Source organism: Gordionus sp. m RMFG-2023, chromosome 3 (assembly GCF_954871325.1).
Source record: "Gordionus sp. m RMFG-2023 chromosome 3, tfGorSpeb1-WG-v2, whole genome shotgun sequence".
Taxonomy (NCBI): domain Eukaryota; kingdom Metazoa; phylum Nematomorpha; class Gordioida; order Chordodea; family Parachordodidae; genus Gordionus; species Gordionus sp. m RMFG-2023.
Genome location: NC_088777.1, coordinates 11345375 through 11360713, shown reverse-complemented (window position 1 = coordinate 11360713; position 15339 = coordinate 11345375). Strand labels below are relative to the sequence as shown.

The 15339-nt window shown below is 25.6% G+C and overlaps 2 protein-coding genes across 5 annotated transcripts; one reads left to right on the top strand and one right to left on the bottom strand.

Moving 5' to 3' along the window:
• Window positions 1-410: 410 nt before the first annotated feature.
• LOC135925640 (transmembrane protein 39A-like) lies at window positions 411-7448 on the bottom strand. Of its 4 annotated transcripts, XR_010571695.1 has the most exons (9): window positions 7263-7448; window positions 7130-7222; window positions 6935-7089; window positions 6761-6890; window positions 6565-6717; window positions 6320-6509; window positions 2366-2620; window positions 1563-1632; window positions 411-888 (listed from the first exon to the last, which is right to left on the bottom strand). XR_010571695.1 is itself a non-coding variant. In XM_065461021.1 (8 exons), the coding sequence occupies exons 1-8, from the start codon at window positions 7422-7424 to the stop codon at window positions 670-672; spliced, it is 1164 nt and encodes a 387-aa protein (XP_065317093.1). In that variant the 5' UTR covers window positions 7425-7448; the 3' UTR covers window positions 411-669. The 4 variants fall into 4 exon arrangements, 1 of the variants encoding a protein (XP_065317093.1); XR_010571694.1 differs by lacking the exon at window positions 2366-2620; XM_065461021.1 differs by lacking the exon at window positions 2366-2620 and having other exon boundaries at window positions 6328-6509.
• A 5645-nt stretch (window positions 7449-13093) lies between these two features.
• LOC135926723 (uncharacterized) lies at window positions 13094-14269 on the top strand. Its single transcript, XM_065462654.1, has 4 exons — window positions 13094-13172; window positions 13215-13307; window positions 13371-13456; window positions 13508-14269. The coding sequence occupies exons 1-4, from the start codon at window positions 13094-13096 to the stop codon at window positions 14267-14269; spliced, it is 1020 nt and encodes a 339-aa protein (XP_065318726.1).
• Window positions 14270-15339: the final 1070 nt, after the last annotated feature.

Here is a 15339-nt window from a genome sequence, read left to right as displayed (position 1 = left end):
TTACATTTATTCTAAATAATTTATTATAACTTTCGATTTAAGTGGGGGTTAAAAATGCCCCGTGTTGTAAATACTATATAAAAGGCAAATATTTTAAACTAGTTAACTATTATGTCAGTCAATGTATGCAAAATATCGATAATTTATATTCATTATTATACTATTTATGGGATTTTGAGGTGTGAGAATGAAGGGGGTAATGACCCCACATTACATTTGGTAAAATGTTTTTGATATACCTAGCTTATCTATGTCAAAATCTCAAAAAGATGGCTAACATTTTATCATATTTAAAATATATCATATCAATATTATTTTTTCTATTATCCGTCATTTAGAGATTTTGTAGGGAAAACTCACCAATGGTACCTATTTAGCAAGTCAAGTCATACTAGATGCATTGCATTCATCATTATATATTACCTTACCAAATAAGCATGAGTTTGGGATTATATAATGTGCTGTTTTTATAAAACTCTATTCCTTTTATAAATTTATTATTTATAATAATTCATTCGAAATTCCACGAAAGAATAATTAGTAAACTCAAAAAAGTTTACACATGTTTTGAAATGATATCGCTTCCAAAGATGAAATGATTACAATTAAATTTTGGTGAAAAATAATTATATAAATAAATTAAATTTGGAGTATTTTTTGGGACCTTTTTTAAGATGATTTAGATTTAATACCATATACTTTTTCCAGTGTAAAATAATCTCTTAAAATTTTGAACAACAGATAGTAGTTGCAGAATAGCAAAAAACCTATTGATAACACTAGGTTCCACTCGGTATTAATATACAGCGAGTACATTTGGCAGGCAATCAGGGTAGATTGAAGCATTAACAACGATTTTATGAAATTGGTAGGTTCCTTGAAGAAGAGCTATAAGAAAAATAAATATAAAACTTTTACATGATTATATATATATTAATTTAAGATTGAAATTAAAATGCACAGACTACAAAATATACAGCAATCAATCCTTATTTTTAAAAAAAACGCTTTAGAACTTTAAAAAAAAATTCCAATCTAAATAACATATTTAACCCACCCCTTATGGTCGTTGTGTAATTATATTAAAGTCTTGCACAAATAATGGTGTTTGAGTTTGACTACAATTTAAAAAAGAAATATAGTTAATCCTGAATTCAAAGTTAGCCCGAATTTGTGATGAGATATACAAAAATGATTGTAAAATGATTATATTTATATCATATTTATTTTGTATACTTCGCTGCGAATTCGTGTTAATGAATTTAGGGTAAAGCTGGGAACCATTTAAAATTAGAATGTTAGGGTAAAAATATGAGTAATGATAATGCAAGTCAGGCATACATTATTTTTATATAATTCAGTTAATTATCCTTATATACAAAAAACCCATCAATTTTGGAAAGGCAGTTTTAATTTAGAGAGTTAAAGATATGGAGTGAATACATTAAGCGGTGATTCAATTCATGGTGGGGCCATTTTCTTTCTGTAACGAGGTTAAGGCTAAGGTTAAAGGGTGGCCAAATATGGGGTAAGAATATATATTAAAAAATTTTTTTTTTTACAAAGTATGGAGACTGCAAAAACTCTGATTCTTGAATATTTGTTGTATCACAGATGACTTTATCGTTAAGACTGTTTTAATAAAATAATAGGTATTATTATTAAGTACATTATATGGCTGTGACCAACACGTCAAAAAATTAAATTTATAAACTTTCGAAACTTTAATAATAAATAAATGTAAGATATTTAGAAATATTTTATAAATCTAAAAATTTTAACATTACGCTTTTAATAAAATTTTGAATGCGAAAGTTTTGAAATTTTGAATTTTTCTAAAATGATTTTGGGGGCACAGCCTAAAAAAAACATTTTAGAAATTTTTTTTAAAATAAGTCAGTTTTTTTAAAATAATTTGGCAAAATGGGAAAATTATAAAATAATTACAAGAAAATTTGCTAAAAATATTGGCAGATTCAAGGGCTTTACCAATATTGGATCGCCATCTATATTGGAATTTTATAAAAATTATTCAATCTGTCAAAATTTTCTAAAATTTACCCGATACCAATTTTATGCATATTTTTGAATTAATTTCCCTCATAATAAATCTTCATAACTCCCATAAAAATATATCTTATAAAATAAAAATGTTAAATTTTTTTTAAAATTTTTTAACGATAGTGGTAAAAGTATATTAATAAACTAATATAAAGAAAATTAATTGCCCAAAATTTTTGTATATTTTTATTTGTCTATTGTTAATTCCATTGTTTTTTTATATTAAGAATGAACTTAAAGTAAATAAAAATCATAAGGAATATAAATTAGATTAATTAACAAAGATGTCAATATTTTAGAATACGCGATCCTCTAGATTATTGGAGGGTTAAGCCCTGGTTTCCATCTCTGACAAACCCTGAACGTTAGTATTTGATATTTCCTGCAACAAGTGTATCAGAATTAGTCTTTAGCACAGCTGGTGGTAGTGTTGTTAAACGGCTCGATTTCAGCCAATTTTTATAAATGGCTAGCTCAATATTATAGGCAGATAAATTTTGCCTAAACCGGAGATTGTGCTAATAGATATCCAAACCCATGTGTCACCTATGACCCAAATCTTCAGGATTTGGTAATATTTTTTTTGGATAAAATATTGAGTTACAAATTTAATGATAAGACATATTTTTAGTGAAGCTTTAAGTTTTTTTGATTTTTAAGAGCCAGAATAAGTGAATATTCTGATTAAAACACTTTTAAAAGAAAATTTATATGTAGATTATTATTATTTCATTATCTTATAAAATATAATGACAAAAAAAATCCATGTAAATATTGGTATTAGGTATTTTTTGAAATAAATGTAGGATTGGATGGTGAAAAAATTGTGTATCAGTGCAGCCCTAAATATATTTTAAATTTCCATAAAGATTAGAGTTGTAATATTTAATTTTTTTTTAGAAAAAATAGACTAAAATCTTAAAATCAGGGATGCGAACCCGATAAAATTTTTGCCCGGGTTCGGTTCGGGGTATAAAAAAAAAGGTGGGTTCGATTCGGGTTCGGTTCAGGGAAATATTTTTGAACCCGGGTTTGGTTCGAGTTCAAGAATTTTTGAGTTGATAAAAAAAATTCTATATTTAAATCATAATAAAAAACTAGACATAAATTTGATATAAAAAATAAATTTTTTATTTTATTTATAGGCAAATATAGTTAAAAATACAAAGCATATAGTCATGTATCAATTTTAAAAATTTTATTTAGACGTATTAGCATAATATCTTCCAAGAGTTGTTCACTCATCCTCGATCTATGTGGTGAAAGAATGAATTTCAAATGTGAAAAAGATCTTTCAACGCTAACCTATGTTAAATGTATTTATATGTGAAAATATGATAAATTAACTTGGGTTGCAGGAACAGCAAATAAGATTTTAGATAAAATATATAATTCAGGTGTTCCAGCTTAGCAGACTCCCAAAAATGCAAAATATTTTCCTTCTTATCTAATCTTTTATAATCGCTAAATCCAGTAATTATTGTTCCAATACTTTTCTCAGCAATCGTTGGCCCTCTTTTAAGTATTTTCTCCTGCCTTTCTTTAAGTTGTATCAATTTCTCTAAATCATCTTCTTGTTCAATAACTTCATCGGAACTAATATCATCAGATAAAATCGGCGTTGTTAAGCTTTTAATTCGTCTCCATAAATTGACAAGATGCCTTTTCTCACAAATCTTATCATCATCACTAAGTAATACCTGTAATATTCAAGGATTTATATTGTTTATATTTAAGTATTCCATAAAATAATTAATTTACTAAGCTTTTAATTAACCTTGTATCTTGGGTCCAGGTATATGGCAGCTAAGAGAATTTCGTTCTTTATAAACCTTTATTCTCTGTTCTTAAGACACGAATATAGATTGAGCAAAATGGTTTGGATTTTTTTCCAGTTCGATGCAGCATCTTAACCATGCTGCATAAAAATCTGTCAGTGTTAACTGTTCAGATTGGAATTGTTTGGTTGCGATTTTTAGCGGTTTTAAAATTTCAACAATCGTTATTATCTCTTTCCAATCTTCAGTCAATAAATAATCAGATTGCTCTGAAAAAAATCTTCGATATTGGTTTTAGTAAAATCAGCCTTTCTAACATATCATGGGTTGAATGCCATCTGTGGCAATCTAACACAGGCTTAGGGAGTTTCATATTTTTTAATAACTTTTGGTAAGTGGGATGTCTTAATTTTAAATTTAGGCTCCTAGCTTTTGCAATGGTTTCCACAATAGGTGATAATTTTATAGCATCTTGAAGTGCCAGCTGATGTGTGTGAGCTGCACACCGTACACTATAAATCGGATAGGATATAATAGTTGATAAAAAAGTATTTTGTATATCATCAATATCATATTTATATACATTTACATCCATATTTTCCTCATATGCTGATTCACTCCTTATATCATAATCAGTTTCAGGTTGCAGGAGATTTATAGCTCTTAAAAAATTACAACCATTATCAGAAGTAATTGTGTATATTTGTTCAATATTAATTTTAAATTTTAGTAAAGTTTTTAATATATTCTCTTTTATATATTCTCCTGTACATCTCTTTTTCAGCTCTACAATTCCAAGAGTCCTCAAATTTATAATGGACTTTGATATAAATTGAATATTTACACCAAGAATTGACCTATCTAGTCGTTCATCAACTTTTAAACTTATTAATCTTCCTTCTACCTCTCTCGATATTTTGTCTCTAATTGATTGGGCTGTTTTATTAATAGTTCTTGATAAATTTTCTTTGTTTATAACTAAATTGAGCCCAGATAGGAGTGGATTTATAATTCTTTGAAATCCCGAATCTTCAATAATTGATAAAGGCCGGCCATTTACAGTAACAAGTTCTAGTATAGAACTCATCAAATCATTAGATGATATATTTATACTTATATGCTTTTTTGGAAAAAAGGTTTCTATATTGATTTTAGGTTTTTTTGCCAAAAACAATTCCTGATATTTGGTTTTTTCATTTAAATAATTTAAATATTCATTGTTGTGATTTCTTTCCAGGTGTCTTTCTAAATTTGACAAGTGATTACCAGACATTTTTACTTTGCAATATGAACATATTGATTTTTTTTCTATTGTATTAAGGGTAAAATGCTTATCAAATATGACTTTGTCTTTAATCTTAAATCTATAAAAAGAGAACAATTTTTTTAAATAGCAATGATTTCAGAATTAAAAAAAAGATATTTATAAATTTAATTTCATTTATAATATGCACTTCATTAATATCTTGTAAAAATTAATCTGAACCAAAAATAAATGATTAGCATATAATATTAAAATCATTTTAATAAGTTCTCAAAAACTGCCCTACATTTAACAATTTTTAAGTTAGATGTTTAGAATTTTTTAAGTTAACAATATAATAATTTTTACTTTGATTTGTTAAACATTTTCTTCTAATTAATAATCTTTAAGAATAATAAGATAAAAATTTAAAAAAATGGCGTAAATTAATTCAATTGTTTAAAAATTTTTAACACTCCAATAGGAATCGAGAATAAATTTAAAAATAAATGGCGTAAATTAATTCATTTGTTTAAAAATTTTTAACACTCCAATAGGAATCGAGAATAAATTTAAAAATGGCATAAATGAATTAAGTTGTTTAAAATTTATTAACACTTCATTTAATTGGAAATTTGAAAATATAATATTTGTATTTACATATATTAATATATGATTTTAAATAATACACTGAACCCGGTTGAACCCGGGTTCAAATAAAATTCTTGGGTTTGGTTCGGGGTTTTGAAAATTTTATAAATGGGGTTCAGGTTCGGTTCGGGTTCAGAGTTTTTTTCTAAAAACCCGGGTTCACTTCTCCGGGTTCGGTTCGAATCTCTGCTTAAAATGATCAATATGGTAGTAATATTTTTTTGATTTTGAGAATTGTCTAAAAAGTAAAATAAAAAAGATGTTAGAAATTTTTAATAAGTTTTGGATCTTATATTTGATTTGGTCTAGAGAATTCTCCTCTGGTTTAAAAGCAATGTAAAAAAACTTAAACATTAAATAAATCTTTTAAAATGAGGAACAATTTTCATGAAAATTTTAAGAGTACTAGTTCTAAGACATTTAAAAAGGTTCTGGTTGTTTGATTTAAACCAATTCCTAGTGAGCCCTTTTTAAAACATTATTCAGATATATGGAGGCCCAACCAAATATAAGATTAATTTAAAAATTTTATATTCATTAAAGCTAAAATTGGCATGATATTTATAAATGTTTATTAAATACTAACTAATTTACTGGGAATGGTTGTTTATATTCTGAGATGTGTCAGCCATTATATAATCAAAATGGATGCAGATTTTGTAAATTTCATCAACATTTTTATAAGAAAATGTATGATAAATACTATGAGCTAGAGTTGTCACAGTTATAATCATTGAAAGTAAAATGATATCTCTTAAATTATAATTAATGATTGGCTATTTGTAAAAAAATAAATGGTTATTTTTCCATGTTAATCATGAAAATTTTTACTGGTGCCATAACACAAGGTAGAAAGCATGCATAATATGCTATGATAATTGTATTATACAAAATATTCTTAATGTTTAAATGTATGAATTGGTTTAAATGATTGATTTCTTTGTAAATGTGAGCTGGATAAACTGATATATCCATACAATTATGCTATAATTACAATTATATAAGCTAAAATTTAAAAAAAAATTACTTTGATAGATTTTTCAATATGTAGATTTTCATTTTTAAATGTCCCACAAATTTGATATAAATTAAATGAGGTCCAAAACTTTGGATTAAAATGGATTTGGTTATGATACAAAATGAGATATATAAAAATACTAGATTCCAAAATAATATTACCAATATTTTATTAAAAACTTACGGATAAATTAAAAAGAGTAGTCTTAAAACATCATATGTTTGGAATACATAATAAAAACTCAGTATCTGAATGACAAATAAACCAATAAATAATAAGTTCAGACCAGCATTTATATATTTTGACAATGTAAATCTATTAGTACAAAACATTTCTCCCTAATTTAGCATTTATATTAAAAAATTAAATTTATCTTACATATGATTCTTTGGATTTTATTGTCATAATAAATGGTTTTATTAAAATTATAATAACATATACCATCAAGTATAAATCCATTAAATAGAAATTCTATGAAGAATTAAAAATTATAAATTAAATAATTATATACTAATGCATAAGGAGTATGCGATTGGGGAAGCCACCATATTGTTTTATATATTTGTATATATTGTAAAATCAATGATAAAATAGAAAAGGTAGAACTAAGAAAATGGTATAATAATTCGTTATCTAATGGAATATCAGGCAAATCCTGATGTAACATATCCATACACTTGAGCAAAAATAAAATAAGGAGAAGATACAAACTTGTTATATCTCAAATTCTTAATAGACATATCAATCATCGTCAAATTTGATTGTTTATTTTCTGATATTAAATATTTGTCAATTTTTTTTACGATGTAATTGCCTTATATATATAAACATTTATGGGAGTAGGCTGTTTCTCTGGCCAACTCTTTTTAAATTAAACCACAGACGTTGAAGTAATACTCCCAAGTATGTGCGGCTTCTTACCCATAAACTTGTGAAATCTCCTCATTTTCCCCTATTTTAAATATACAGTTTGATGGATTAGAGAAAAATCTAGCGTTTTTCTGTTGTATCTAAACGTTTTTTTATCAAGTACCACGTAAATATTTATTGTAACAACCTTTTTTTATATTTCTTTGTTTATATTTAAATATTATTTTAGTTTTCACTTTACAGTTTTATATTCTTATATGGATAATTTTTTTATCTACATAAATATTTAATATTGCAACCTTTATATTTCTTAGCATATATTTTATTTATATAAATCTTATTTTAGTTTTCACTTTACCGTTTCGTATTCTTATAGCTTTAATGATGATCTTTTTTATATTCTTGCTTCTTTACATTTTATATTATTACTTAAAAATTTCACACTCATTTTTTTCTCTTAATTACATAAAAAAAAATTTTCATCTTTATGATGGACTCTAGGATTTTTCAGGTAAAATGAATTGGGAATCTCAGTGGAGTAGCAAGATAAAAAAGCTACAAAATACAAGATTAAAAATTTATTAAAAATTTATTAATTATTTATTTAATTATATATATATCTTAGATGGTCAACACAATATAAAAATTTTAAATTTTTCATAATGCTAATCAACACCAACAGAATTTAATAATTTAACATAGGCATTTAATTAAAAATAGCTCTTTCCCTATCCCATAAAGTGGTTAAATATATACCCAATTCTAATTTTTTTTGTCTCAGCTTATGGGCGATTACGACAGTCTTCGGAATGTTGCGTGTACAAGTATGTAGGGCTTTCCTACAAACGTGTAGATCCTATTTTTAATTTTTCACCTAACCTAATTTATCCTAGTTAGATGGACATAGGGAATATCTAGGTAGATCTGTTAAACCTTAAAGGATGAAAAGTTTAATTTCAAATTAACAAAGTATAAATTTTATCGTAGGTTAATTAAAGGGAGATTCATTAATTTAATTATTTTTATTTATATGTGAGATTTTAATTGATTTGATTTACAATTTAAAAATGGAAGAAAACATAAATAATTTAAACAGGTTTTTAGCTATGGGTGGTCAAAATATTTTTAAAGAATTATAGTGGGATTGGAAAATAATAATTGCAAGAATTTATTATGATAGTAAATGCAAAAAAAAGAGGCAATCTTTATCATTTTGAAATATTCCGTTTTAAAAGATACGTTTTATATTTTGTTACACTTTCTAATATTTAATTTGTATATATTTATACAAATAAATAGGAAGAGATTTTTAGTATCTTATATTTTTCTAGCTGTAACAAATTTTTTCGACTTCCTTGCAAAAAAAACCGGTGCGATTATATGAGGAGGTTGCATAATTCACGTTCAGGACTAGTAACGTGCTAAATGAATGAATGAATTTATGTGTGATATAAAACCAAAGATCTTAGAGCTTTGACAAAATACTTTTTTTAAAAAAATATCTTAAAAACATTATAATTTTTAAAATATTTTCTAAAAAATAAGCTCCCCTACCTTCGAGATTGTAAAGGTCATTGATGCCACTGTCCCTAGATAATGCTAACGGTCTACGAACTTGGTATCAGGTCTTAGACAGAACCGTTTATTTCGGTAGAAGATAATAGGATAATTTTTGGCCGCCTCGAGCAATTTGTCTAAAAGAATTAAACGGTCTGAGCTTGTTTTGTAAAAAAATTTAACAAACTGGGCAGGTAAATTATAAAAAAAAATATTGGATCTCGATATGCTAGAAAACATTTTAATAACAGACCCGGCCACTTATGCAAAAAACATTAATTGGCCAAGTCGGGCCTGGCCTTGCAGATTTCTGGTCTACAAAAACTATTTGTACCAATTTTGAATTCTAAAAAGTTGAAAATCCTGAATTAAGATCATGACCTGTCATTCGAATTTTACGCCCAATATCCGATTTTTCAAATTGACCCAGAAATTTCATAAATCTTTTTGATTCCCAATCCAAGATATTTAGAATAAAAAATTCTCAACTCTCTCTTTTCTATTCTCTATATTATATATCAAAACTTCATAGAAATCTTTAAAAAAACTATCGAATTCTGTACTTAACAATGGTAATATAACCTGGAATATATTGAGCCCGCTTTTCTCTAAATGATATAACTCTAGGAAATTTTTTTTTACTAAAAATATATTATACGCTTATATAATTCCTATTTATATTGGACACCTTGCGGATTTTTTTAAAATTTATTAACTCATATTATATAAATAAAACTTCTTTTTTTTAAAGTTTGAATATCACATCAATCTATGCAAACAAAATGGGCATTAAAAATATTTAAAATAAGTTACTCGAGGAGAGTGGAGACTCAAAGCACTTTTTTGAAAGACTTTTCAAGTCATTTGCAAACCATAAGAATGTGACAATAACTTATAAATTAAAAAAAAAAAATCACATTCTTTTTAAACAAATATTTTTTATTTTTGTGTCCGAAAAATATTGAAAAAAAACCCTTTAAATTTATAAATTTTCGCCAACTGCATAAAATTATGAAACATGAAAATCTACTATTAATTTTTGCTTAAAGTTGGTAAAAATTAAAATAAAGGAAAACAAAAAAAAACAAAAAAGAAAAAATAACCAAAAAAACCAAAAAACGATAATAAAATATGAAAAATAACAACCTATATTATTTACTAGTTTTTCATAAAATTACCCAAATTCATAAATTTTAAGCAAAATTTGATTAAATTTATTTATTTCTATTATCTAAAAAAAATTTTTTGTAAATCATGAAAAATAATTTAGAACCAGGGACCCGGAATAAGGGCATTTTTGCGTTCCCGTTCCGGCCAAAATAAATTGGTCCGTTCCTGCTCTGCTCGTTCCACTTTTCGGAACTTTCCTAGAGAAATATCTAAATATATTTTTTAAATCACATTTTAGTTTATCTTCATTTAATTATTAAATGAATCAATATATATTTTTTAAAGGATAATAATTCATATTAGTCCTTTGGTGTGTTAATATAAATTTGAGTGTCGAAAAACAACGTTCAACACTTACCTGGCTTTGGATGATTTTTTATTACTATAAAAAATAAAATTTTCCATAAAAAAAAATAGTTAACTAAATTTTTTAATTTGATAAAAATGTTTCCCCTCTGTTTAATTTTTTAACCTACTACTTGTTTGCTTGTTATTACTTTGCTAGTTAATATTATTAATTATTATTTATTATTATTTAACAAAAAGGAACTTGATTATGCAACTGTTAGATGGATTAAAATTTTTTATTTTTTTTAATTATAGAAATAAATTAGAAATTTATATAAATTTTTAGGAACGTGTCAGGACCGTTCCGGAAAGATTCTGGAATGCTAAGTTCCGTTCGCGAAACATTCCGTTCCATGTCCTTGTTTAGAACACTATTTTATTATTTTATACCATTAATATTAAGGACACAGCCTTACGAAAAATTAATAAAATTTTTATTTCCAATAACAGTCCCATGCATGGATTTACTCCCCGTGAATTGCTCACTCGTTCCGAAAATAATATTTAAAAGAGTATTAGATATTTGTTTTTGAAAATCAACTATAAAACTATTAAAAAAGATTGAAATCAGTTATAACTTTTAATTTTATAAGGTTTGCCAATTAGGGCTCGGCAAAATTTCGCTCTTTAGCCATTTTTTATTTTAAAAATATCTTTATCAAAGTTATATTAGTTATTCTGAAAATTAAAATGCTTGCAAAATATGATATAATATAAAATAAAATTTCCCAAAAGAATGATGAACTGGGTTTGAAAATTTGAGTTTTTAACAATAAATTACCTCATTATAAAATAATCAAAAAGTATCTTTAAAATATTTTTTCAGTATATACATTATATATATTTATGAACAATTTAAATCTAATACAATACAAGTCGATATAATATATTGTTATACTAATAATACATGAGATTGTTAAGTTTATATTATTTAAATTAAATTTCAATATCTTTATTTGAGGATACATTGTACATTTTTATGAAATTTGATTCTAGCTCAAGATTTGGTTGCCGTGTTTGTGTATGCCATACTAATATCTTTTTTTTTTAGAATTAAGTGTTAAAAATTTATTAAATTGATAATCAACTGTTATAAAATTAATTAATATATTATATGACATGTATCACCATATTTCAATAACTACACAAATATTAAAGGAAAGTTAAAGATAAAGCTAATGTTTCAAATATTATTCAGCCTCATAATAACGTATGGTAAAAAAAATATAAATGAGCTAGTTTGAATTAATAATAAATGGGTTAAAATTTTTAATTCTAAATTTTATAAAGGTTTTTAATTTCACTCCTCTAAATGATTTCAAATTGATGTAAACTAACACATTGTGTTTGTCTTGAAACAAAAACCAGGAATGCCTATAACGAGGAAAATAAAATTTTAAGCCTATAGTATTTTCTTAGGTACTAATAGTAATCCTTAAACTGCAATAACACTCATTTAAAATTTATATTAACCGTAACCTACAACACTGTTACCTTAATCTAATCCTATCTTTTTATAGGAGAATAATGAGTAATATTTATCACGCATATATTTTACTCATCCAATAAAAATTTTTAATTATTATCATTCTTGCGCTTTATAGTATTCTATTATGTTTTTTTATTAATGCAAAACGTAACATCTCTCCTTAAAAAGAGAATAATATCTACTTCTACATCATTGACATTATGTCATTGATCTAGAATCTAGACCTCTAAAAAAATATACAAATAAATTTTCGATACAATATTATATTATACTCTTAGATCCCACGAAGTATGCATTCATAATTGTCACAATTAAGTTTAAATTTATTAACAACTTTTCTATCTTTTTAAGAAATGTAGAAAGAAACGAGTAATCTGAATTCATATAAATGCCTTTGAACCAATAAATAGTTATTAAGGGGGATTATAAAAAAATTTTTAAACCCCCATTTGCCTAGCCTTCTATGAAAAATTTTGATTAGATGATTATTAACCGGATTTCTATGTCAACACAGATAAAAAACATATGTTCAAAACTAAAAATCATTTAATTCAAGCTATTGCAACCTGGTTGCATTCATTTATTATTAGTCGTCTTTCATTGGCGTACGCAGCGGGGTGGGGGGGGGCAGGGGTACAAATCCCCCCCCCCCCCCCCCCCCCAAAGCCAAAAAATGCAGATGTCAGATATATTTTTCAAAAAAATTATTGTCTATATATTAATATTATTTTTATTATCTTTATTCATATATCTTTCATTCAAATATATATTTAATTACATTTATTTATCACAATCATTTACGAAGTTATTTTATCAATTAATTTCAATTTCAAGTTTACCTAGTCCTATTTTCAAATTTTTACCGGCAAAATATTTATCTACCATTTTTTTCTAGTCAAATAATAATTATGGACATAAGAAATTTTTTTAAAAACACGAATGATGATAAAGATTCTAGTCATCCTCATCTTATAAAAAAGCAAAAAGGTATGAATAATTTTATAACATATTTTTATTATTTTCTTTTAGTAATTAAAACCCCTGCCATAATAAATACAAATAATGAAATAATTGTTGGAAAAATAATTGAGAGTCAGGATATAGAGCCAAAGCCATCAAAAGGTTATTCTAAATAAAGATTTTGGCTTTTTTAAAATAATTTTAATGAATTATACTCATAACTAGAGTACAATGATCATCCATATGATATAGCCAATTTTTTGGATAAAGATAATATTAGCCTAGAAGAAAGACATTTACTTCTTAAAAAGGTAATAAAGATAAGATACCTATGATAAATAATTTATTTAATTTAATAATAGATTTATATTCCACCCCTCAATTTTCAATATCCACAAACTGTATGTGCTAATAGAAAGTTAAAATTTCAAAACAGCTATTTTACTAGATGGTTATGGCTATTATACTCTATCCGTGACAATGGAGCTTATTGTAAGATATGTGTCCTGTTTGGTCCAAGATATGCTGGAAAAAATTTGGTTAAGCTTAATAGCCTTGTTAAGACTCCATTTAACAAATACAAAGATGCTGGAGAAATTTTTGATAATCATCAAAAAACAAATTATCACAAAAGTTGTGAACTGATGATTTCCTCAAAAGAATCAATTCAAAGTGGGGATGTGATTCCCATATCATCACATATTGATAAAAGTAGGATTACTATTGCAAAAGAAAATAGATGCAAGATAAGACTAATTATTGAGGCTATTCTATATTGTGGGTTGCAGGGATTAGCATTACGTGGCCATTTAGATTCAGGAAGCCTGAATTTCAATAATAATGATAACGAAGGTAATTTTCGTGGCCTTATAAAATTTAAAGCATTAGGAGATTCTGCATTAATGGAGAGCATTAATAGTAGTAATAAAAATGCTACATATCTTAGCCCTAGGATCCAAAATGAAATAATTGATGTTTGCAATAATATCATTCTAGAAAAATTGATTACTGAAATCAATTCTGCCCCATGCTTCTCAATTTTGGCAGATGAGACCACAGACATTGCTGGCATTGAGCAGATGTCACTTTGCGCACGATATATAGACACTCAAATAACATTATAAAAGAGATGTTTCTTCAATTTATCCCAGTTTCAAGCATGACTGGGCCTTAGCTGATGTAATATTTAACAATCTTGAAAAATTCAAAGTAATAATTATTCACATTATTAAATTATTTTTTTCAAAAATATAGCTTAATATAAATTTGATACGTGGGCAAGTGTATGATGGAGCTCGTGCAATGAGTGGGCAATTCAATGGGCTTCAGGCATTTATTAAAAAAAAATCTAAAATATGTTTGAATTGATGCAAAGCATCCATAGCATTTTTTTGGGATCCAAAAAAGGTTGGGAGCAGTTGCTAAGTGCTGCTCTATGAATTAAAAATAGTTCATTCACATAATACAATAATACCTAATAAACTTATTTATATTTTTTATACTTTATATATAAATTTTAAAGGCACAAAAAATTTCTACATTTATTTTATAGTTATTCATATGCCGCCAGTTATATCCGTTTAATATTTTTTTAATTCACATTTATTTTAAAGTTTTTTATATGCCGGTTTATATATTTTAAAGTTTTTTATATGCCTATTTATATATTTTAAAGTTTTTTATATGCCGGTGGTTTTTATATTTTAAAGTTTTTTATGTACCGGTTTATATATTTTAAAGTTTTTCATATGCCGGTTTATATATTTAATTTTTAAAATTCACATTAATTTAAAATTGTGTATTAGAAATAGTTATTAGTCCTAATAAATTTATGCTTCATAATTTTAAATAACAAAAATTTATTTAAAAAATTTTTAATTATCCCCCCCCCCCCCCCCACAGCAAATTCCTGCGTACGCGCCTGTCGTCTTTACGAGCTAACTTTAATGACTTACAGTTTTGGCAATCGAGGTTTTATTGTTTGCTTTTTTAAAAAAATCTTGTTTTATTTCCTATTTTTATTTGATTCCAATATTTCTATTTCCATTTTAAACAATAATTTATATTTAATTAATTAATTTTTTAGTGGAAATTATTAATTAGTGCTTTGGTATTTTTTTCTAGGAGGGTTTTCCTAGAATTTTTACTAAAAATATTTTTCCGGGGGCTAATTTTCTGAGAGACGAATATTACA